Below are 25198 nucleotides of genomic sequence, written 5' to 3'. Positions count from 1 at the left end.
CATACCATTTTGGTGCAGATACGTTCTTTTGATCGCCCGTTATTGCATTTTAATGCAATGTTGCAGCGACCAAAAAATGAAATTCTGGCGTTTTGATTTTTTTTTTATCATTATGCCGTTCAGCGGGTTAATTCTTTGTTTATACTGATCGATCGGGCAATACCAAATATGTTTGATTTTTTTTATTGCTTTATTTTGAATGGGGCGAAAAGGGGGTGATTTCAACTTTTATACATATTTTATTTTTTTTTGTATTTTTAAAAACATTTTGAATTACTTTTTTAATGCTTCAATAGTCTCCATGGGAGGCTAGAAGCTGCCTAATCTGATCGGCTCTGCTACATACAGGCGATGATCAGATGATCAGTATGATGATATTCTAATTTTGAGAGAAGCTCCTGTATGACCTATGTACAGAGAGCAGCTGCTATGTTACATCCTCGCTTCACCTCGCCAGTCTGTTCATTATCGAGGAAACTAATCAGCACTGGATTGGTTAAACTTTACACAATTTTTGCAATTGTCTTCAGAATAAACTAGGATGAGGCTTCACAAAAATGGCGGCTGAAATTGGAGACAGCAGCTCAGCATAGAGGGACGCTAATGATTAATCCTCTGTAGGCGGAGTTATAGTGACAGCACTGGGACAAACATGATTTATCCCTGGGTTTCGCTCCGCTGCATTTTAGAGACAGATGAGGCGGACGCTGTTTTTGCCCAGGGATAGTATGTTTTCGTCCCCGGTGTGTGTCACCCTGTGTTGATTGCTGTGGGTGACATGTGAGTGCAGTGTGCGGGATGTGTCAGTGTGGAGATCGGTGCCGCAGCTGCTGACATGGAGCGGAAGGATTATGGCGCCTCTCTGCTGGTGAGTGCGGCTGTCACCCGCCCGGGAGTGGCACAGTGAGGCTTCACCTGCGGGCACAGCTCCTGGTTACCCGCCGCCTCTAGTTACAGGACTACAACTCCTATCGAGCAATGGGAGCTATGTGTAACTGGTGCAGTGGGCATTACAGGCGACTGGCATAATGGGAAATAAGGGAAATGGCACAGTGGGCAATAAGAGGCTGACACAGTGAGCATTATATGAGACCGGGACAATAGGAACTATAAGAAACTGACACAGTGAGCATTATATGAGACCGGGACGATGGGAAATATAAGAAACTGACACAGTGAGCATTATATGAGACCGGGACGATGGGAAATATAAGAAACTGACACAGTGAGCATTATATGAGACCGGGACGATGGGAAATATAAGAAACTGACACAGTGAGCATTATATGAGACCGGGACTAAGAAACTGACACAGTGAGCATTATATGAGACCGGGACGATGGGAACTATAAGAAACTGACACAGTGAGCATTATATGAGACCGGGACAATAGGAAATATAAGAAACTGACACAGTGAGCATTATATGAGACCGGGACGATGGGAACTATAAGAAACTGACACAGTGAGCATTATATGAGACCGGGACGATGGGAAATATAAGAAACTGACACAGTGAGCATTATATGAGACCGGGACTAAGAAACTGACACAGTGAGCATTATATGAGACCGGGACGATGGGAAATATAAGAAACTGACACAGTGAGCATTATATGAGACCGGGACGATGGGAAATATAAGAAACTGACACAGTGAGCATTATATGAGACCGGGACAATAGGAAATATAAGAAACTGACACAGTGAGCATTATAGGAGACCGGGACAATAGGAACTATAAGAAACTGACACAGTGAGCATTATATGAGACCGGGACTAAGAAACTGACACAGTGAGCATTATATGAGACCGGGACAATAGGAAATATAAGAAACTGACACAGTGAGCATTATATGAGACCGGGACTAAGAAACTGACACAGTGAGCATTATATGAGACCGGGACAATAGGAAATATAAGAAACTGACACAGTGAGCATTATATGAGACCGGGACTAAGAAACTGACACAGTGAGCATTATATGAGACCGGGACAATAGGAACTATAAGAAATTGACACAGTGAGCATTATATGAGACTGGGACAATGGGAACTATAAGAAACTGACACAGTGAGCATTATATGAGACTGGGACAATGGGAACTATAATAAACTGACACAGTGAGCATTGTATGAGACCGGGACAATGGGAAATATAAGAAACTGACACAGTGAGCATTATATGAGACCGGGACAATAGGAACTATAAGAAACTGACACAGTGAGCATTATATGAGACTGGGACAATGGGAACTATAAGAAACTGACACAGTGAGCATTATATGAGACCGGGACAATAGGAACTATAAGAAACTGACACAGTGAGCATTATATGAGACCGGGACAATAGGAACTATAAGAAACTGACACAGTGAGCATTATATGAGACTGGGACAATGGGAACTATAATAAACTGACACAGTGAGCATTATATGAGACCGGGACAATGGGAACTATAATAAACTGACACAGTGAGCATTATATGAGACCGGGACGATAGGAACTATAAGAAACTGACACAGTGAGCATTATATGAGACTGGGACGATGGGAAATATAAGAAACTGACACAGTGAGCATTATATGAGACCGGGACTAAGAAACTGACACAGTGAGCATTATATGAGACCGGGACAATAGGAAATATAAGAAACTGACACAGTGAGCATTATATGAGACCGGGACAATAGGAAATATAAGAAACTGACACAGTGAGCATTATATGAGACCGGGACAATAGGAACTATAAGAAACTGACACAGTGAGCATTATGTGAGACCGGGACAATTGGAACTATAAGAAACTGACACAGTGAGCATTATATGAGACCGGGACAATAGGAACTATAAGAAACTGACACAGTAAGCATTATATGAGACTGGGACAATGGGAACTATAATAAACTGACACAGTGAGCATTATATGAGACTGGGACAATAGGAAATATAAGAAACTGACACAGTGAGCATTATATGAGACCGGGACAATAGGAACTATAAGAAACTGACACAGTGAGCATTATATGAGACCGGGACAATAGGAACTATAAGAAACTGACACAGTGAGCATTATATGAGACCGGGACAATAGGAACTATAAGAAACTGACACAGTGAGCATTATATGAGACTGGGACAATGGGAACTATAATAAACTGACACTGAGCATTATATGAGACCGGGACAATAGGAACTATAAGAAACTGACACAGTGAGCATTATATGAGACTGGGACAATGGGAACTATAATAAACTGACACAGTGAGCATTATATGAGACCGGGACAATAGGAACTATAAGAAACTGACACAGTGAGCATTATATGAGACCGGGATGATGGGAAATATAAGAAACTGACACAGTGAGCATTATATGAGACCGGGACTAAGAAACTGACACAGTGAGCATTATATGAGACCGGGACTAAGAAACTGACACAGTGAGCATTATATGAGACCGGGACGATGGGAAATATAAGAAACTGACACAGTGAGCATTATATGAGACCAGGATGATGGGAAATATAAGAAACTGACACAGTGAGCATTATATGAGACTGGGACGATGGGAAATATAAGAAACTGACACAGTGAGCATTGTATGAGACCGGGACAATGGGAAATATAAGAAACTGACACAGTGAGCATTATATGAGTCCGGGACAATGGGAACTATAATAAACTGACACAGTGAGCATTATATGAGACCGGGACTAAGAAACTGACACAGTGAGCATTATATGAGACTGGGACAATGGGAACTATAATAAACTGACACAGTGAGCATTATATGAGACCGGGACGATGGGAAATATAAGAAACTGACAGTGAGCATTATATGAGACCGGGACGATGGGAAATATAAGAAACTGACACTGTGAGCATTATATGAGACCGGGACGATGGGAAATATAAGAAACTGACACAGTGAGCATTATATGAGACCGGGACGATAGGAACTATAAGAAACTGACACAGTGAGCATTATATGAGACTGGGACGATGGGAAATATAAGAAACTGACACAGTGAGCATTATATGAGACCGGGACTAAGAAACTGACACAGTGAGCATTATATGAGACCGGGACGATGGGAAATATAAGAAACTGACACAGTGAGCATTATATGAGACCGGGACTAAGAAACTGACACAGTGAGCATTATATGAGACCGGGACGATGGGAAATATAAGAAACTGACACAGTGAGCATTATATGAGACCGGGACAATAGGAACTATAAGAAACTGACACAGTGAGCATTATATGAGACCGGGACAATAGGAACTATAAGAAACTGACACAGTGAGCATTATATGAGACCGGGACAATGGGAACTATAATAAACTGACACAGTGAGCATTATATGAGACTGGGACAATGGGAACTATAATAAACTGACACAGTGAGCATTATATGAGACCGGGACAATAGGAACTATAATAAACTGACACAGTGAGCATTATATGAGACCGGGACGATGGGAAATATAAGAAACTGACACAGTGAGCATTATATGAGACCGGGACGATGGGAAATATAAGAAACTGACACAGTGAGCATTATATGAGACCGGGACAATAGGAACTATAAGAAACTGACACAGTGAGCATTATATGAGACCGGGACGATGGGAAATATAAGAAACTGACACAGTGAGCATTATATGAGACCGGGACAATAGGAACTATAAGAAACTGACACAGTGAGCATTATATGAGACCGGGACGATGGGAAATATAAGAAACTGACACAGTGAGCATTATATGAGACTGGGACAATAGGAACTATAAGAAACTGACACAGTGAGCATTATATGAGACTGGGACAATGGGAACTATAATAAACTGACACAGTGAGCATTATATGAGACCGGGACAATAGGAACTATAAGAAACTGACACAGTGAGCATTATATGAGACCGGGACTAAGAAACTGACACAGTGAGCATTATATGAGACCGGGACAATAGGAACTATAAGAAACTGACACAGTGAGCATTATATGAGACTGGGACAATGGGAACTATAATAAACTGACACAGTGAGCATTATATGAGACCGGGACAATAGGAACTATAAGAAACTGACACAGTGAGCATTATATGAGACCGGGATGATGGGAAATATAAGAAACTGACACAGTGAGCATTATATGAGACCGGGACTAAGAAGCTGACACAGTGAGCATTATATGAGACCGGGACTAAGAAACTGACACAGTGAGCATTATATGAGACCGGGACGATGGGAAATATAAGAAACTGACACAGTGAGCATTATATGAGACCGGGACAATAGGAAATATAAGAAACTGACACAGTGAGCATTATATGAGACCGGGACTATAGGAACTATAAGAAACTGACACAGTGAGCATTATATGAGACCGGGACGATGGGAAATATAAGAAACTGACACAGTGAGCATTATATGAGACTGGAACAATGGGAAATATAAGAAACTGACACAGTGAGCATTATATGAGACCGGGACAATAAGAAATATAAGAAACTGACACAGTGAGCATTATATGAGACCGGGACTAAGAAACTGACACAGTGAGCATTATATGAGACCGGGACAATAGGAAATATAAGAAACTGACAGTGAGCATTATATGAGACTGGGACAATAGGAAATATAAGAAACTGACACAGTGAGCATTATATGAGACCGGGACTAAGAAACTGACACAGTGAGCATTATATGAGACTGGAACAATGGGAACTATAAGAAACTGACACAGTGAGCATTATATGAGACCGGGATGATGGGAAATATAAGAAACTGACACAGTGAGCATTATATGAGACCGGGACTATAGGAACTATAAGAAACTGACACAGTGAGCATTATATGAGACCGGGACGATGGGAAATATAAGAAACTGACACAGTGAGCATTATATGAGACCGGGACAATAGGAAATATTAGAAACTGACAGTGAGCATTATATGAGACCGGGACAATAGGAACTATAAGAAACTGACACAGTGAGCATTATATGAAACCGGGACAATAGGAACTATAAGAAACTGACACAGTGAGCATTATATGAGACCGGGACAATAGGAAATATAAGAAACTGACAGTGAGCATTATATGAGACCGGGACAATAGGAACTATAAGAAACTGACACAGTGAGCATTATATGAGACCGGGACAATAGGAACTATAAGAAACTGACACAGTGAGCATTATATGAGACCGGGACAATAGGAACTATAAGAAACTGACACAGTGAGCATTATATGAGACCGGCACAATGGGAACTATAAGAAATTGACACAGTGAGCATTATGAGACTGGGACAATGGGAATTATAAGAAACTGACACAGTGAGCATTATATGAGACTGGGACAATAGGAACTATAAGAAACTGACACAGTGAGCATTATATGAGACCGGGACAATAGGAAATATAAGAAAGTGACACAGTGAGCATTATTTCAGACCGGGACAATGGGAACTATAAGAAACTGGCACAGTGAGCATTATATGAGACCGGGACAATAGGAAATATAAGAAACTGACACAGTGAGCATTATATGAGACCGGCACAATAGGAAATATAAGAAACTGACACAGTGAGCATTATATGAGACCGGGACTAAGAAACTGACACAGTGAGCATTATATGAGACCGGGACAATAGGAAATATAAGAAACTGACAGTGAGCATTATATGAGACTGGGACAATAGGAAATATAAGAAACTGACACAGTGAGCATTATATGAGATCGGGACTAAGAAACTGACACAGTGAGCATTATATGAGACTGGAACAATGGGAACTATAAGAAACTGACACAGTGAGCATTATTTCAGACCGGGACAATGGGAACTATAAGAAACTGACACAGTGAGCATTATATGAGACCGGAACAATAGGAAATATAAGAAACTGACACAGTGAGCATTATTTCAGACCGGGACAATGGGAACTATAAGAAACTGACACAGTGAGCATTATATGAGACCGGGACAATAGGAAATATAAGAAACTGACACAGTGAGTATTATGAGACCGGGACTAAAACTGACCCAGTGAGCATTATATGAGACCGGGACAATGGAAATAAAATAAACGGTACAGTGGGCAATATGAGACCGGGACAGTGAACATTACAAGAGACTGGGACAATGGAAAATATAAGGAACTGACACGATGGGTAGTATGAGACTGGCACAGTGAGCATTATAAGAGAATGGGAAATGAAAGTAATGGCACGGTGGGTGTGATCGGATACTGGATTGGTATGTTTTTTTTTAATGAGACTGGCTCAGTGGGTATTAGATGAGACTGGCATGGGTGTTAAGGGAGTCTGGTTAATCTAATTGTGAGTCGGGTGTTGGGGGCCGCAGTGACTGGGGTAGTAGGAGATAAAGGAGGACATCACTGCTGTAGATGTAGGGAGCCCGGCGGTGACGTGGCCCCTACATGGGTGCAGTATGACCACCTGGCCCCGGGCACAAAACTCACAGCAGCCTGCTTTGTCCTCCAGGCCGGAGGGACGGCTGGGATGTGCGTGGACCTCATCTTATTCCCCCTCGACACTGTGAAAACGCGACTGCAGAGCCCTCAGGGCTTCTCCAAAGCTGGTGGCTTCCGTGGCATCTACTCCGGCGTCCCCTCCACGGCCGTGGGATCGTTCCCTAATGGTGAGTCGTATCAGGCCTAGGTCTGTGCCAGGCAGCGCTGCTCCCCATCATAGAGGGCACTCATCAGAGGAGGAGGGCCAGTGAGAGGGCATGCTAGGGATGTCTATGATTAGAATTTTTTTTCATTAATTTTCTTTTTTGCTCTTGTTTTTTTCCTCCCCTTCTTTAGTCATAACTTTATTTTGTTTTTTTGGTCGACGTAACCATTTTTTTTTCTTTTTGTAACCATACGCAGGCTTGCATTTTGGGAGACAAATTGTACTTTTGAATTTCCCCCATTCATTTTACCATATAATGTACTTTAAAATGGTGAAAAAAAAATCCACAAGTCCGCCATTGTTTTTTTTCTTGGGGGGGGGGGGGGGTGAGGGTCGGGAGGTCTTATTTGTGCAGTGTTATCAATTATGGCGATGGCAGATTTGTATCATTATTTTACTGATTTAAAAAAATATATATTTTTGTGTCGCTTTTTTCTGAGTAACTTTTTTTTTTTTTACATTGGTAAGCTGTGAAAGCTTTTTTTTTTTCTTAAATTTTTTTTTCACTTTTCATTGGTGCCATATTGGTGCACATACTATGTTTTTTTTTTTTTTAAATCTTTTTCTAAGCATCTTTTTGGGAAAGGCATCGAGACCCACCCAAAAAATACAAATCAAATTTTTCATTTTTATTTAATGCTGTTTTAACTTCTGGGTTAAATCATTTTATATTTTCCTAGATCAGACTTTTGCTGACTTTGTTTAATTTCTTTTTTTTTTGGTATAAAAAAACAAAACAAAACGAAAAACAAAAACAGCGAAATTTTTGCCCTGTGGTTGAATCTAGTATTACAGCTCTTGGTAAATGGGGCCATTTAAGTTCATGGAAAAAGTCACAAGCTACTATAGTGTATGGGAAATAGATCCATTCCAGGCTCAGAGATATATTCCACATAGTAAAAAAAAAAAAAAAAAAATCCCAAAACAAATACCTTTTGATACACAGACACTGATTTATCTGATCATTTAGCTTTTTAACATGTAATCACTTTTTTTTTCTTTTGTGTTTAGCTGCCGCTTTCTTTGTGACTTATGAATCTGTGAAATCCGTGCTGCACTCCGGCTCGTCTCCGTATCGCTCGCCTTTAGTTCACATGGCCGCCGCCTCTGTCGGAGAAATGGTAAGATGTTTATTTTTTTTCCCCTAGTTTTTTTTTTTTATAGATTGAAGTATAATAATAAGTAACAATAATAATTAGTTAATAGTGTAATAATTGAATAAGAATAAAAATAACAGCAATAATAATGTAGTAATACACCGTATATACTCGAGTATAAGCCGAGATTTTCAGCCCATTTTTTGGGGGGCTGAAAGTCCCTCTCTTGGTTTATACTCGAGTCATACCCAGGGGTCGGCAGGGGAGGGGGAGCGTGGACTGTCTAATTATACTCACCTGCTCCTGGTGCGGTCCCTGCAGGTCTTTTCCCCGGCGCTGGCAGCTTCTTCCTGTACTGAGCGGTCACATGGTACCGCTCATTACAGTAATGAATATGCGGCTCCACCTCCCATAGAGGCGATCATGTGTCACCGCTTACTAAGAAAATGAATATTCATTTCCTTAATGAGCAGGGACACGTCATTACCCAGCCACAGGAGCTGCTGGAAGCCGGAACGAGATGCTGCGAGGGTGTGCGGGGAAGGTAAGTAGGATGTGTTTTTTTTTTTTTTGTTTGTTTGTTTTTTTTTATACTTGAAGCCGGTGGCTTCAGATGTGACTGTGCGCACTATAAGAGAAATGAAGATTCATTGCCAGTGCAGTGAATATTCACTTACCTTTAGCAGCGGACACAGGCTTTAGCCGCAGCTGCTGGCTCTGGGATCCGCCGCTCCCCCACCGTCTTTCTGGGACAATGACTCGTGTATAAGCCGAGGGGGGCATTTTCATCACGAAAAAATGTGCTGAAAAACTCAGCTCATATACGGTAATACTAGTTTAATAGTAATAAGATATACCGTATATACTCGAGTATAAGCCGACCCCCCCTAATTTTGCCACAAAAAACTGGGAAAACTTATTGACTCGAGTATAAGCCTAGGGTGGAAATGCAGCATTTACCGGTGAATTTCAAAAATAAAAATAGATCATTATTTCCCCATAGCTGTGCTATAGTGCTCTGCACCGTTCATATTTCCCCATAGGTGTGAACCATATAGTGCTCTGCACCGTTCATTGTGCCCCCTAGCTGTGCCATATACGGTGCTCTGCACCGTTCATTGTGCCCCATAGATGTGCCATATACGGTGCTCTGCACCGTTCACTGTGCCCCATAGCTGTGCCATATACGGTGCTCTGCACCGTTCACTGTGCCCCATACATAGCTGTGCTGTGCCATATACGGTGCTCTGCACCGTTCACTGTGCCCCATAGCTGTGCTGTGCCATATACGGTGCTCTGCACCGTTCACTGTGCCCCATAGCTGTGCTGTGCCATATACGGTGATCTGCACCGTTCACTGTGCCCCATAGCTGTGCTGTGCCATATACGGTGCTCTGCACCGTTCACTGTGCCCCATAGCTGTGCTGTGCCATATACGGTGCTCTGCACCGTTCACTGTGCCCCATAGCTGTGCTGTGCCATATACGGTGCTCTGCACCGTTCACTGTGCCCCATAGCTGTGCTGTGCCATATACGGTGCTCTGCACCGTTCACTGTGCCCCATAGCTGTGCTGTGCCATATACGGTGCTCTGCACCGTTCATTGTGCCCCATAGCTGTGCTGTGCCATATACGGTGCTCTGCACCGTTCACTGTGCCCCCTAGCTGTGCCTTATACGGTGCTCTGCACCGTTCATTGTGCCCCCTAGCTGTGCCTTATACGGTGCTCTGCACCGTTCACTGTGCCCCCTAGCTGTGCCTTATACGGTGCTCTGCACCGTTCACTGTGCCCCATAGCTGTGCCTTATACGGTGCTCTGCACCGTTCATTGTGCCCCCTAGCTGTGCCTTATACGGTGCTCTGCACCGTTCATTGTGCCCCCTAGCTGTGCCTTATACGGTGCTCTGCACCGTTCATTGTGCCCTCTAGCTGTGCCTTATACGGTGCTCTGCACCGTTCACTGTGCCCCATAGATGCTCCACATTAATCTGTGCTGCCGCTGCTACTGCTGCAATAAAAAAAAAAAACCACATACTCACCTCCCTTGATTGCAGCTCCCGGCGTCTCGTTCCGGCGCCTCCATCTTCCCGGCGTCTCTGCTCTGACTGATCAGGCAGAGGGCGCCGCGCACACTGTATGCGTCATCGCGCCCTCTGCCTGAACAGTCAGAGAGCAGAGACGCCGGGAAGATGGAGGCGCCGGCCGGGAAGATGGATCGGCGCCCGGCGGCTGGAACGAGGACAGGTGAATATGCTATACTTACCTAGTCCTGGCGATCCTCGCGCTGTCCCCTCCTGTCTTCGGTGCCGCAGCTTCTTTCTCTATCAGCGGTCACCGGCACCGCTGATTAGAGAAATGAATAAGCGGCTCCGCCTCTATGGGAGGTGGAGCCGCTTATTCATTTCTGTAATGAGCGGTCCCACGTGACCGCTGAAGAGAGGAAGAAGCTGCAGCACAGAAGACCGTGGGACGGCAGGGACAGCGCGAGGATCGCTAGGACTAGGTAAGTATACCTCAGCGCCCTCACCCCCTCACCTGCCGACCCCACCGCTACCGTGACTCGAGTATAAGCCGAGAGGGGCACTTTCAGCCCAAAAATTTGGGCTGAAAATCTCGGCTTATACTCGAGTATATACGGTAAATACAAATTAAAATAATAATGCAATGCTAAAATATATATACAGTGGGGCAAAAAAGTATTTAGTCAGTCAGCAATAGTGCAAGTTCCACCACTTAAAAAGATGAGAGGCGTCTGTAATTTACATCATAGGTAGACCTCAACTATGGGAGACAAACTGAGAAAACAAAATCCAGAAAATCACATTGTCTGTTTTTTTAACAATTTATTTGCATATTATGGTGAAAAATAAGTATTTGGTCAGAAACAAAATTTCATCTCAATACTTTGTAATATATCCTTTGTTGGCAATGACAGAGGTCAAACGTTTTCTGTAAGTCTTCACAAGGTTGCCACACACTGTTGTTGGTATGTTGGCCCATTCCTCCATGCAGATCTCCTCTAGAGCAGTGATGTTTTTGGCTTTTCGCTTGGCAACACGGACTTTCAACTCCCTCCAAAGGTTTTCTATAGGGTTGAGATCTGGAGACTGGCTAGGCCACTCCAGGACCTTGAAATGCTTCTTACGAAGCCACTCCTTCGTTGCCCTGGCGGTGTGCTTTGGATCATTGTCATGTTGAAAGACCCAGCCACGTTTCATCTTTAATGCCCTTGCTGATGGAAGGAGGTTTGCACTCAAAATCTCACGATACATGGCCCCATTCATTCTTTCATGTACCCGGATCAGTCGTCCTGGCCCCTTTGCAGAGAAACAGCCCCAAAGCATGATGTTTCCACCACCATGCTGTACAGTAGGTATGGTGTTTGATGGATGCAACTCAGTATTCTTTTTCCTCCAAACACGACAAGTTGTGTTTCTACCAAACAGTTCCAGTTTGGTTTCATCAGACCATAGGACATTCTCCCAAAACTCCTCTGGATCATCCAAATGCTCTCTAGCAAACTTCAGACGGGCCCGGACATGTACTGGCTTAAGCAGTGGGACACGTCTGGCACTGCAGGATCTGGGTCCATGGTGGCGTAGTGTGTTACTTATGGTAGGCCTTGTTACATTGGTCCCAGCTCTCTGCAGTTCATTCACTAGGTTCCCCCGCGTGGTTCTGGGATTTTTGCTCACCGTTCTTGTGATCATTCTGACCCCACGGGGTGGGATTTTGCGTGGAGCCCCAGATCGAGGGAGATTATCAGTGGTCTTGTATGTCTTCCATTTTCTAATTATTGCTCCCACTGTTGATTTCTTCACTCCAAGCTGGTTGGCTATTGCAGATTTAGTCTTCCCAGCCTGGTGCAGGGCTACAATTTGGTTTCTGGTGTCCTTTGGCAGCTCTTTGGTCTTCACCATAGTGGAGTTTGGAGTCAGACTGTTTGAGGGTGTGCACAGGTGTCTTTTTATACTGATAACAAGTTTAAACAGGTGCCATTACTACAGGTAATGAGTGGAGGAAAGAGGAGACTCTTAAAGAAGAAGTTACAGGTCTGTGAGAGCCAGAAATCTTGATTGTTTGTTTCTGACCAAATACTTATTTTCCACCATAATATGCAAATAAATTGTTAAAAAAACAGACAATGTGATTTTCTGGATTTTTTTTTCTCAGTTTGTCTCCCATAGTTGAGGTCTACCTATGATGTAAATTACAGACGCCTCTCATCTTTTTAAGTGGTGGAACTTGCACTATTGCTGACTGACTAAATACTTTTTTGCCCCACTGTGTATATATATATATATATATATATATATATATATATATATATATATATATATATATATATATATATATATATATATATATATATATATATAATATTAATCATAATAAAGTTTAAATAAAAATAACACTGTAGTAACATAATTATGATTTAAATTATTATTAATATAAAAATTGAGAATAGGCAGAAATTACTTTAGCTGAATCCTTAAAGGGGTTTTCCACTTTTGCAAAAAAAAAAAAAAGTGCTAGATGTTTGCAGACGTGTGAAATGACAAACGCAGATGACACTCGCCCTCATTGGTGCCGGCTCCAGCTCGCTACCGTTGCTTCGATCTGTGTGAATTGGCTGCAACAGTAACGTCACGACACCGCTGCAGGCAATCGCTGCCTGAAATAGCAGATCGCTGCTGTACATGGCTTTCTAAATGAATGGAGTGGAGGACGAGCATGCGCACTGCTGCAGAATGTGATCCCCCGACATCCAGGACCCCGTTCTCAGGATTGCCGCTGGTCCCAGCAGTAGGTTATCTCTAACCCTGTTCCCTATGATTTTGGAAATAACCATTTAATGAAAACCAGTGCACCAGAGTTATTCCATTTAGTACTCGCACGGGGCAAGGACTCCGACAAGGACGTCTACAGATGGTGTCCTGGTTGGTAAGACTCGTTAATGGGCGAGACGTTGTCATCCTGGGAAGCTACCTATAGATGGCACTAGGGAGACAGGTTTTTTTTTTTCTTTCTTTTTAGATAATTTGCATACATTTTTCCCATGTAGCATTGCATGTGAGACTTCAGACATTAACCGGGTTACTTTTAATAATAATTACCACCTGAACTAAGAAAAAAAAAAAAGCAAACAACGTCTGTGGAGTAAAATCTGTGAAATGCTGAAATGCGTGCCGCTGGCGCATGTATGTAGCAAGTAGCAGCAGGATTTTCTGCTTCAGCGCAGATTCCCTTTGTAGGGAGGAGACACGTCACAAGATACAGATGGGGGAAAAATCTAGACACGCAAGACTATATACATGAAATAAAGAAAAGGCTGATTTATGACAAGGACATAGTTTAGAGGGATGGAAGGGTTAATTCCACCTGCTTTGGTCCGAGGATACAGAGGATCTCTTGGACAAATGTTATATGGGTACCATGGTAATAAGCGGATTACAACTCTTTGCTAGAACCAGTTGTGATCAGCTGTTCAGTTACCCCACAGCTCCCCCAGAGGATAAATGAAGTATTGCATAGTGTCCATTCACATCAATAGGTGTTTTGTGTACTGCAGGACACAACGGGTCCTCCAGAGTGGGAGGCGCTCTTTGCAGCCACTCCTTATTCTGACCAAGAGATGAGGATCCTGACCAGAGGACTAGCCTACCTCTGATAGTCAAGAATTCCCTGATTTATTTTTTTACCCTTCGCCACGACAGCACCCACTATGAGAGAGGGACCCGCCCATAGGAACAGGAAACCTACAGAGATAAAAAGGGCGGTCCCCCTCTCCTCCTCAGTTGGTTTCCTGTTCCTATCGGAAGATCTAGGGATTCCTACAGAGGAGGTGGTTGGAGCACCTCCAGGATTACCTGAACGCCTATGCACCCGCCTGTGTGGTCCTGTGGGGACAGCAGGGGCTGCGGCGTCAGTGGCAGCGTCGGGGGAGGCACTGCATGCATCCTTCCCCCTCGTCTGGGCACCATCCGGCAGGTTCCGGGCGACTGAAGTCCGGCCTATGGAGGAGGAAGGTGTGGAGGATCGTCCGCTCTACAGCGGCGCTGCTGTGAGAATGTGCATAGGAGCGGCGGCGGCAGCATCGCGCGGGTAAGTCCGCGCTGATTCACTGAACCGGAAGTGGATGGGTACACTTCCGGTTCGCGGCAGGCGGCGTTCTAATGGCCGCTCTTCTCAAATACAGGCCGGGGTACAGCGCTAACCGCTCACCATGCTGTCCCCGGCACATAACGAGCTTCCACCAGCGGTGGATGAGAGCGCTGACATGAGCAGTGCTAAATCGGCGAAAAAGAGTGATCGCTCCATGGCAGGAGCTGATACTCACAGGAGCAAGACAAGAAGTAGAGAATCAGATCTACTTATTCCCCACACAAAATCTCCACCTCCAAGACCGGTATGGTGTTAGCTTCACTGGGTGAGTGTTTCATATCCTCTACCTATAAGCTGATCCCTTCCTTCTCTGCTCTCCCCTTAGGCTAAAAAGTCCAATAAACTAAACACAAACAATGTGCTCTCTGTTTGCAACCTCTGCCTGACACGTACCCCAAGAGGTTATGTCAGGACTGTATAAAGCAGACTCTGCAAGATGAGGAGGCTGTAACATCCACAAATATTAGAGCCATGATACGACAGGAGATCCAGTCTCTCGGGTCAAAATCCTTAGAGAAACACGGAACTAAGCGTCTCTCCCCTGCCTCTAGTACGGAGTCCGAAGAGGGCCTCATCCGGTCTTCCAATACTTCAGTATCATCTTCCAGCTCCTCTGAAGATGAAGGCGGAGCATGTTTTCCTGTAGAAAGTATAGATAACCTCGTAAGATCAGTCAGGAACACTATGGGGTGTCCAGACACGAGAGCTGTAAAGTCTGCACAGGATATCATGTTTTCAGGTCTGGGTCATAAAAAAAGGCGAGTCTTTCCAGTGGTCTCTGCCGTCAAGGACCTTGTAAAAAAAGAGTGGGATAAACAAGGGAAAGGGTTTCTCCCATCCTCTTCTAAGAGACGTTACCCCTTCAGTGACGAGGAACTAACAGTATGGTCCAAGGTTCCCAAAGTAGATGCAGCAGTGGCATCCACCTCCAAACCGTCATCTCTTCCTGTGGAAGATGCAGGGATCTTACTAGATCCTTTTGGATCGTAAGACTGAAGCACTCCTGAAAAGATCCTGGGAGACTAACACAGGAGCCTTTAAGCCATATCGGGCACGTGCACTGCAAGGTCATTACTGGTATGGGTAGACCAGCTTGAACAGCAGATAAAAGGAAAAATCGCAAGGGACAAGATCTTGCAAGCAGTCCCTTTATTAAAAGTGCTGCGGCATTTTTGGCTGACGCTTCAGCAGATTCTTTAAGATTGGCGGCAAGGTCTGCAGGACTTGTCAATGCGGCTGGTCGAGCTCTCTGGTTGAAGGGATGGAAGGGCGATGCACAATCTAAGTCCAGATTATGTACAATCCCATGCCAGGGTGAGTTCCTGTTTGGAAAGGTTCTTGACGAACTCCTTAATAAAGCAGGAGAAAGAAGGAAGGGATTCCCTAAACAGTTTCTTCCTTCTTATAGGAGAGCGTTTAGGAGACGGCCGTTCAACAGAAAGAGGCCGTATGAACAGCAGAGAGACCGTTGGGATCCGAAGGAAGCAAAATCGAAAGGTGCCTTATTCAGTAACCCCGAGACCTCTAGACGTGGTAGATACCATCAGTAGCATCCCAGTAGGGGGAAGACTGAAAAATTTCCATCAACAGTGGGAACAAATATCTTCAAACCAATGGATCCTTAACATAATCAAAAGGGGACTAAAATTAGAATTCTTCAAATTACCATCAAATACTTTTGTAGTTACATCATTAAAAGCGCCGGAACAACGTAAAGCGCTTCAAATAGAAATTCTGAGCCTTTTGGCTAAGAATGTTCTTATAGAGGTACCAAAAAACCAGGAGAGGAAAGGATTCTATTCTTCTTTGTTTCTAATTCAGAAACCAGATGGTACCTTCCGTACTATAATAAATCTAAAAAGATTAAACTCCTATCTCCGTGATCATGCCTTTTAAAATGGAATCGATAAGATCAACCATTAAACTTTTGTTCCCTAGGTGCTTCATGGCGGGTCTAGATTTGAAAGATGCATACTACCATCTTCCCATCTGTGCAGAACACCAACAGTATCTCAGAGTAGCGGTACAGCTACAGGGCCGGATCCGCCACTTCCAGTTCACAGCCATGCCATTCGGTCTCTCCATGGCGCCTCGGATTTTCACAAAGGTTATGCTCGAGGTGATGGCTTATCTGCGTCATCAAGATACGTTAATTGTCCCTTATCTAGATGACTTCCTGATAATTGGTAACTCAGCTTCACAATGTAAAGAACGTCTGACTAATGCCATTTCATTATTACAGGATTTGGGTTGGATTGTGAACTTCAAAAAGTCCAGACTACAGCCAGAGACTCTCCAGTCCTTCTTAGGTCTAATCTTGGACTCTGTAAGTCAAAGATGTCTTTTGCCAGAAGACAAAAAATCAGTTATAATTTCTAAGGTGACTACGGCGAGGTCTAACCCTAGAATGTCACTCAGAGACGCTATGTCTCTCTTGGGTTCTCTATCCTCTTGTATTCCTGCGGTTCAATGGGCCCAATACCATACTAGAACCTTACAACATCAAGTTCTGCAGGTTCAGTCGTATTGCCATGATCATTTAAATACAAAGATGACCCTGTCTAAAGACGTACTCAGTTCTCTCCTTTGGTGGCTAGATAGAACACATTTATCCAGGGGAGTCTCATGGTCAATAAAATCCTCAAAATTGGTCACTACTGACGCAGGTCCAGAGGGCTTTGGGGGCCCATCTGAATCAAGATTTAGCTCAAGGCCGCTGGAATTCTAATGAAATTCAGCAGTCCTCTAATTGGAAAGAATTAAGAGCAGTGTGACAAAACACTCTGGGATCGCCTTTGCTGGGGTCAAAGGACACGTGGTTTGTGCATTGAATCTGAGGCGTACAGCAGGTTTCTGAGCAGGCTGACCTCAGGTCAGATTTATTAACGTGAAAGCAACACAAAAAACAAAACCTAAAAATAAACCCTAGCCTGTCCGGCACTAACTAAACAAATACGTTGCTATCTCAACAACTGGGGGGGCTTCCCCCACCCAGCTAACATCATACAGATCTTGAGCAGAGCTCTTCACTCACGTTTGTCTCACACAGGCAGGCAATCTGTGTGCCCCAGGCAGACACTGGAAACACCCAGCTGGTCATCTTTTATTCCTGCAATCATTAACCCATTAGCACCCTGAAGATACTGAGTGGCCTAATTCACATAGGACAAACACCTGGGCGAGATATACCTCCCTCCATCTACCACACCAGCATGAGTCTTACATATCCCCCCCCCTTGCTCAGACCACTCCGGTCGAGCAAGAACACTTTTGAAACAGTGCACTCGGGATAGGGCATCGGCGTTCCCCATCTGCACCCCAGGTCGGTGCTCCACCGTAAAAGAGTAAGCCTGCAGGGCAAGGAACCACCTGGTTACCCGACTATTACGGTCCTTGTGGAGGTGCATCCACTTGAGAGGGGCATGGTCTGTGACCAGCCTAAACTTCCTACCAGCCAGGTAATACTTGAGGGAGTCGAGAGCCCATTTAATGGCTAGGCACTCTTTTTCAACCACGGCATACCTCTGCTCATGTACATTCAGTTTCCGACTGAGATAGAGGACCGGGTGTTCGACTCCGTCCCTCACCTGGGAAAGTACAGCTCCGACACCAGTATCAGAGGCATCAGTTTGTACCACAAACTCGCTGCTGAAATCAGGAGTCACTAGTACGGGCTGAGAGCACAAAGACCGTTTCAGGCTGTGGAAGGCCTCTTCAGCAGCTGAGGTCCATTTTACCATGACGGAACCCTTCCCCTTGGTAAGATCCGTCAAGGGAGTAGCCATGGCTGCAAAATTGGGTATGAACCGGCGATAATAGCCGGCAATCCCCAGGAAAGCCTGCACTTGTTTCTTGTTCACTGGTTGTGGCCAGCCCTGAATTGCCTGTATTTTGTCGATCTGGGGTTTAACCACTCCTCGGCCAATCACGTAGCCCAAGTATCGGGCTTCTTCAAGCCCGATGTGGCATTTCTTGGGGTTTGCCGTTAAACCTGCATCTTGCAGGTCATCAATCACGGCTTGTACCTTCTGGAGATGAGTTTCCCAGTCCATGCTGTAAATTACGATGTCATCCAGGTAGGCAGAAGCGTACTGTCTGTGAGGCCTCAAGACTCGATCCATCAATCTCTGGAACGTTGCGGGAGCTCCGTGAAGTCCAAACGGCATATAGACATACTGGAACAGACCTTCCGGTGTAGCAAATGCCGTCTTCTCTCTGGCCGCCTCGGCCAGAGGAATCTGCCAGTACCCCTTTGTTAAATCCAGGGTCGTAATGTATCGGGCTTTACCAAGCCGGTCGATCAACTCATCGACCCGGGGCATAGGGTACGCATCAAATTTAGAAACTGCATTCAGTTTCCTAAAGTCATTACAAAACCGGATGGAGCCATCCGGTTTAGGTATCAACACAATTGGACTGGACCAGGCGCTGTGTGACTCCTCAATGACTCCTAAGTCCAACATTGCCATCACTTCCCGGGAGACGGCTTCACGGCGGGCTTCCGGAATCCGGTAGGGCTTCACATGAACAGTGACGCCAGGCTCTGTGACAATCTCATGTTTCACCAACTTCGTCCGGCCAGGTTTTTCGGAGAAAAACTGTCGGTTCTGTAACAAAAATTGCTTAACCTCAGATTTTTGTCGTTCTGAGAGAGTCTCAGCAACCTGCACCTCTGGTACAGCAGGTGAACAAACCGGACGGGGCAGATCCGCCGTTAGGGCAGAGCGGTCTTTCCAGGATTTTATCAGATTCACATGATAAATCTGTTCCGGTTTTCTCTTACCCGGCTGGTACACTTTATAGTTCACTTCACCAACTCTTTCTCGGACCTCAAATGGGCCCTGCCATTTCGCCAGGAATTTACTATCCACCGTAGGGATTAGGACCAACTCCCTATCGCCGGGTGCAAATGTACGGACCTTAGCGCCTCTATCATAACTTTGCCTCTGGGCTCCCTGGGCCTGTAACATATGGTCCCTAACAATGGGCATAACAGCGGCAATACGATCCTGCATTTGTGTTACATGGTCGATCACCGTTTTAAAGGGAGTGACTTGACCTTCCCAGGTTTCTTTTGCGACGTCCAGCAGTCCCCGGGGACGACGGGCGTACAACAGTTCGAAAGGCGAAAATCCTGTGGAAGACTGGGGAACTTCCCTAATGGCAAACAGCAAATAGGGTAACAAGTAATCCCAGTTCTTCCCATCTTTGTCTATCGCCTTCCGGAGCATCTGTTTTAAGGTTTTGTTGAAGCGCTCAACCAGGCCATCTGTTTGAGGGTGATAGACAGACGTACGCAACGGGTCTATTTGTAAGAGCCTGCAGAGCTCCTTCATTACCCTCGACATAAAGGGAGTCCCCTGGTCGGTGAGTATCTGTTTTGGAATTCCCACCCGACTAAACACTTGTACCAATTCCTTGGCGATCGTCTTGGTAGCTGTGTTACGCAAAGGGACGGCTTCCGGGTAACGAGTGGCATAGTCCACGATGACGAGGATATGTTGGTGCCCACGTGCGGATCGGGGAAGGGGCCCAACCAAATCCATCCCAATTCTCTCAAAAGGGACCCCGATGATAGGAAGGGGTACCAAAGGGCTACGGAACTGAGATTTAGGGGCCGCGATTTGGCACTCTGGACAGGACTCACAATAGTTACGCACATCACAATGTATTCCAGGCCACACAAAACAATGCAATATCCTTTCTGTGGTTTTCTGTACCCCCAGATGTCCCCCCATTATATGTCCGTTGGCCAAATCCAGTACCTTCCGCCGATAAGGTTTGGGTACCACTAACCGTTGCACTGTGTCTTCCCCTTTTTTTTCTACCTGGTAGAGCAAATCATTTTCAAGAACCATATACGGGTACGCTAGCCTAGTGTCAGGTTCTACGGGTACCCCATCTATCATTTTTACATTTTTCCTAGCCGGAGTCAGGGTAGGATCTTTCATTTGCTCGCTGTGGAAGTCATCCACCTGGACTCCCAAATCTGGCAGGCAGGGTGCCGGATGGCTGTCTGCCTCCGCCTCTCGCTGAGGTTCCTCAGTTTCCTCTGTTTCCCCCGCCATGACGGAGAAGGGGTACTGAAGGTTAGATTCACTAACCTCCCCAGCAACATCTTCCTGTGGGGTCTCCTCTAGGGACTCGGGACCTCCAGATGGCATGGGAGAAGATTCACGGGTACAGCTACCGTGAAGGAGCAACTGATTCTCCCACAACTGCCAGAAATAGGGAAAATCCCTGCCCAGGATTACATCATGTAACAATGCGGGAACGAGTCCCACTTTGTGCTGCACTGACCCATAGGGAGTAGAAATCCATATGACCGCTGTTAAGTACGAGCGGGTGTCACCATGCACACACGTCACAGAAAACTTGTCAGACGGACCAGACGGAAGTGCCACTAGACTAGCTTTCACCAGAGTCACCACACTTCCAGAGTCTAGTAATGCCACAACATTTTTCCCATCAACAGATAATTCACACAGGTGTTTCACTGTATCATTTTGACCCGCATTCACACTCACTAGCTGTGTAACCAAAGACATGCGTTTTCTAGAGTCTATAACGTCGCACTGCATGGGTTCAGCGGTAACAGGACAGTTCGCAGAAACATGACCCTTCTCATGGCAGCGGAAACACCTAACAGGTCCCCTACTGAGACCACCGTCCAATACTCTTGGTCTCGGAGTGCGAGCAGTCCCGGACTCCTCCCCCACAGTTTTAAGCGATTTTCCTTCACCCGTGGTCCCTGGAACAGTCTTACCGGTTCCACGAGGAGGAGGCACAGTCCGGGGTTTGGCGGTGTTGTCGGGAAGTCCTTCTGCCACGGAATAACGCTCGACCAACTCCACAAGTTGATCCGCTGTCGTGGGATTTCCTTGGCTTACCCACCTTTTCAGCGCTGGGGGTAGTACTCTCAGGTACTTGTCCAGGACAACCCGCTGGATTATTTCGGGTATTGTCAGTACCTCGGGTTGCAGCCATTTCTTTGTCAAGTAGATCAGGTCGAACATCTGAGACCGCGCTGGTTTATCTTGCTGGTATGTCCACTGATGTACCCTCTGTGCACGGACAGCCGTCGTCACACCCAGCCGGGCCAGGATCTCAGCTTTCAGCTTCTCAAAGTCCTGAGCGACCTCCGGGTCCAAATCGTGGTAAGCTTTTTGGGCCTCGCCGGAGAGAAACGGGGCAATCAAATCGGCCCATCGTGCCTTCGGCCACTTCTCTCTCAATGCCAGCCGCTCAAACGTTGTCAGGTATGCCTTGACGTCATCTTCTGCAGTCAGCTTTTGCCAGTATCGACTCACATGGATCCTTCTGGACTCTGCTTCCGGGTCAGCGTCAGGCATGCTCACCAGGCGCTGCGCCACCTGTTGGAGAAGTTGGCGGTCTGCAACCGTCATGTCCAGTAACTCCTTCAGCTGTGCGGCCATCAAGCGATTAGCTTCGTGCTGTGCGGCAGTGGCCTGCTGCTGTACGGCAGTGGACTGTACTAAGGCTTTCACCACGTCTTCCATGCTGTCGCCTGTGCCACGGTATGCCCGCATTCTCCACCACAATGTGACAAAACACTCTGGGATCGCCTTTGCTGGGGTCAAAGGACACGTGGTTTGTGCATTGAATCTGAGGCGTACAGCAGGTTTCTGAGCAGGCTGACCTCAGGTCAGATTTATTAACGTGAAAGCAACACAAAAAACAAAACATAAAAATAAACCCTAGCCTGTCCGGCACTAACTAAACAAATACGTTGCTATCTCAACAACTGGGGGGGCTTCTCCCACCCAGCTAACATCATACAGATCTTGAGCAGAGCTCTTCACTCACGTTTGTCTCACACAGGCAGGCAATCTGTGTGCCCCAGGCAGACACTGGAAACACCCAGCTGGTCATCTTTTATTCCTGCAATCATTAACCCATTAGCACCCTGAAGATACTGAGTGGCCTAATTCACATAGGACAAACACCTGGGCGAGATATACCTGCCTCCATCTACCACACCAGCATGAGTCTTACAGCAGTTTATTATGCGTTGAATTTGTTTCTTCCCCAGCTCCGAGCATCTCATATCAGAGTCCTATCGGACAATACGACAGTTGTCGCGTATTTAAATCATCAAGGAGGAACGCGATCAGGAAGTCTAATGTGTACAGCGGCAAACATCTTCAACTTGGCAGAAAACAATTTCTTATCACTAACAGCTCTCCACATCAGAGGAGTAGAAAATGTAAAAGCCGACTTCTTAAGTCGCCACACACTCCGTCAAGGAGAGTGGACTCTCAGTCCTCGGATATTCAAGAACATAGTGGACATATGGGGCCTGCCGCAAATAGATTTATTTGCAACCAAAAACAACAGACAGGTACTGAGGTTTGCCTCCTTAAATCCAACAGACCATCCAGACATGATAGACTCACTCCAACATCCGTGGGAATACGATCTGGCTTATGCGTTCCCTCCAATGATGCTGATTCCTCTGGTCATCAAAAAGATAAGGGAAGAGAAAGCGAGGGTGATATTGATAGCACCATTTTGGCCAAAGAGGCCTTGGTTCTCATGTCTTCGAGCGATGTCAGTGTGCGATCCCTGGATTCTGCCAATGACCCCAGACCTACTATCTCAGGGTCCATTCTATCACCAGCAAGTCAAAAATCTTCACCTAACGGCGTGGAACTTGAAAGGCGGATACTAACCCTAAGGGGTTTTTCTCAAGAACTTATTAACACGCTGCTGCTGAGTAGAAAAAGGTCTACAACCCTAATATACAGCAGAGTATGGAAAAAACTCCTTACCTTCTATACAAAGCCCTTCTCTAGTAAAGTTCCTATTAAAGCTATCCTAGAGTTCCTACAAAAGGGTCATGAACTCGGTCTATCAGTTAATACCTTAAGAGTTCAGGTGTCTGCTTTAGGAGCCCTCTGCAGTGCTAATATAGCAGGTGATAGATGGATAGCTAGATTTATTAGAGCATGTGAACGATCTACTCCGGTTCATGTCCCACGTCTACCACCTTGGGATTTGAATCTCGTTCTAGACGCCTTAACGGGTCCTCCATTTGAGCCTTTAGATACCATCCCTCTAAAAAATGTCACATACAAGGTAGCTTTACTGATAGCCTTAACGTCAGCCAGACGAGTAGGAGACATCCAAGCCCTCTCCGTAAACCCTCCATTCCTAATGACATACCAGGACAGAGTGGTTCTCAAACCAGATCCATCATATCTCCCTAAAGTAGCGACAAAATTGCATAGATCTCAGGAAATTTTCCTACCTTCCTTTTATGATAATCCAATAAATCCAGAGGAAGAGAAGCTACATATGTTGGACGTAAAAAGAGCAGTCTTAAGCTACATAGCGAGAACCCAGTCCTGCAGACAGAGTAGGGCTCTGTTTGTATCTTTTCAGGGTCACTGAAAAGGCTACGGTGTCACGAAAGCTACCTTGTCCCGTTGGATCAGAGAAGCTATCCATCTTGCATACTCATCAAAAGGCAAAGATCCTCCAGAGGAAGTAAAGGCGCATTCAGCTCGAGCTGTATCATCCTCGTGGGCGGAGAATAAAGACATCTCCATCGAGCTTATATGTAAGGCCGCAACCTGGTCGTCGCCTTCTACTTTCTATAGACATTATAGACTTGATCTGTCTTCTGCATCTGACTTGGCATTCGGGAGAGCCGTCCTTAGTACGGTAATCTCACCCAGGTGAAGGTTCTCTGAAAGTCTCTCATAGTGGGTGCTGTCGTGGCGAAGGGTAAAAAGCCGGATTACTTACCGGTAATGCCCTTTTAATGAGCCACGACAGCACCCTGTCACTTCCCACCCTAGTAATTTGGACAATGGCGGTTCCTCTTGTACTCTGAAAAACAACTGAGGAGGAGAGGGGGACCGCCCTTTTTATCTCTGTAGGTTTCCTGTTCCTATGGGCGGGTCCCTCTCTCATAGTGGGTGCTGTCGTGGCTCATTAAAAGGGCATTACCGGTAAGTAATCCGGCTTTTTTAATTTTTTTTTTTTTTTTGTTTTTAATTTTTTTATTTTTATGTACTGCCTCATAAAGATACTATAAAGGGTTGTCTCTTTACAAATTAACAAAATGCCCATTTGAGCCCGGGGAAACATCTTGATTCCATAACAAGAAGTATCTGACATTTATCAGCCATAGCCTCTTCTTTCTGTCTCCCGGTGTCTATCCTCAAGACCCAGGGGCCGTCATTCCCAGTAAAGATGCCTAGCCTGATC

General features: G+C 45.3%; 1 protein-coding gene across 1 annotated transcript in view; it reads left to right on the top strand.

Annotated features, from left to right (window-relative positions):
• Positions 1 to 712: 712 nt before the first annotated feature.
• The window catches only part of SLC25A26 (solute carrier family 25 member 26), a 117008-nt gene continuing 92522 nt past the window's right edge, over positions 713 to 25198 (top strand). Inside the window, exons 1-3 of the mRNA XM_069736558.1 lie at positions 713 to 868; positions 7507 to 7663; positions 8713 to 8822. Of these exons, the coding sequence (XP_069592659.1) occupies positions 836 to 868; positions 7507 to 7663; positions 8713 to 8822 (300 nt within the window). The 5' untranslated portion in view covers positions 713 to 835. The remainder of the gene's footprint in view (positions 869 to 7506; positions 7664 to 8712; positions 8823 to 25198) is intronic.

This window comes from Ranitomeya imitator, chromosome 8 (assembly GCF_032444005.1).
Source record: "Ranitomeya imitator isolate aRanImi1 chromosome 8, aRanImi1.pri, whole genome shotgun sequence".
Classification (NCBI taxonomy): Eukaryota; Metazoa; Chordata; class Amphibia; order Anura; family Dendrobatidae; genus Ranitomeya; species Ranitomeya imitator.
The sequence above is the reverse complement of the archived record's forward strand: the minus strand, read 5'-3'. Positions and strand labels throughout refer to the sequence as shown.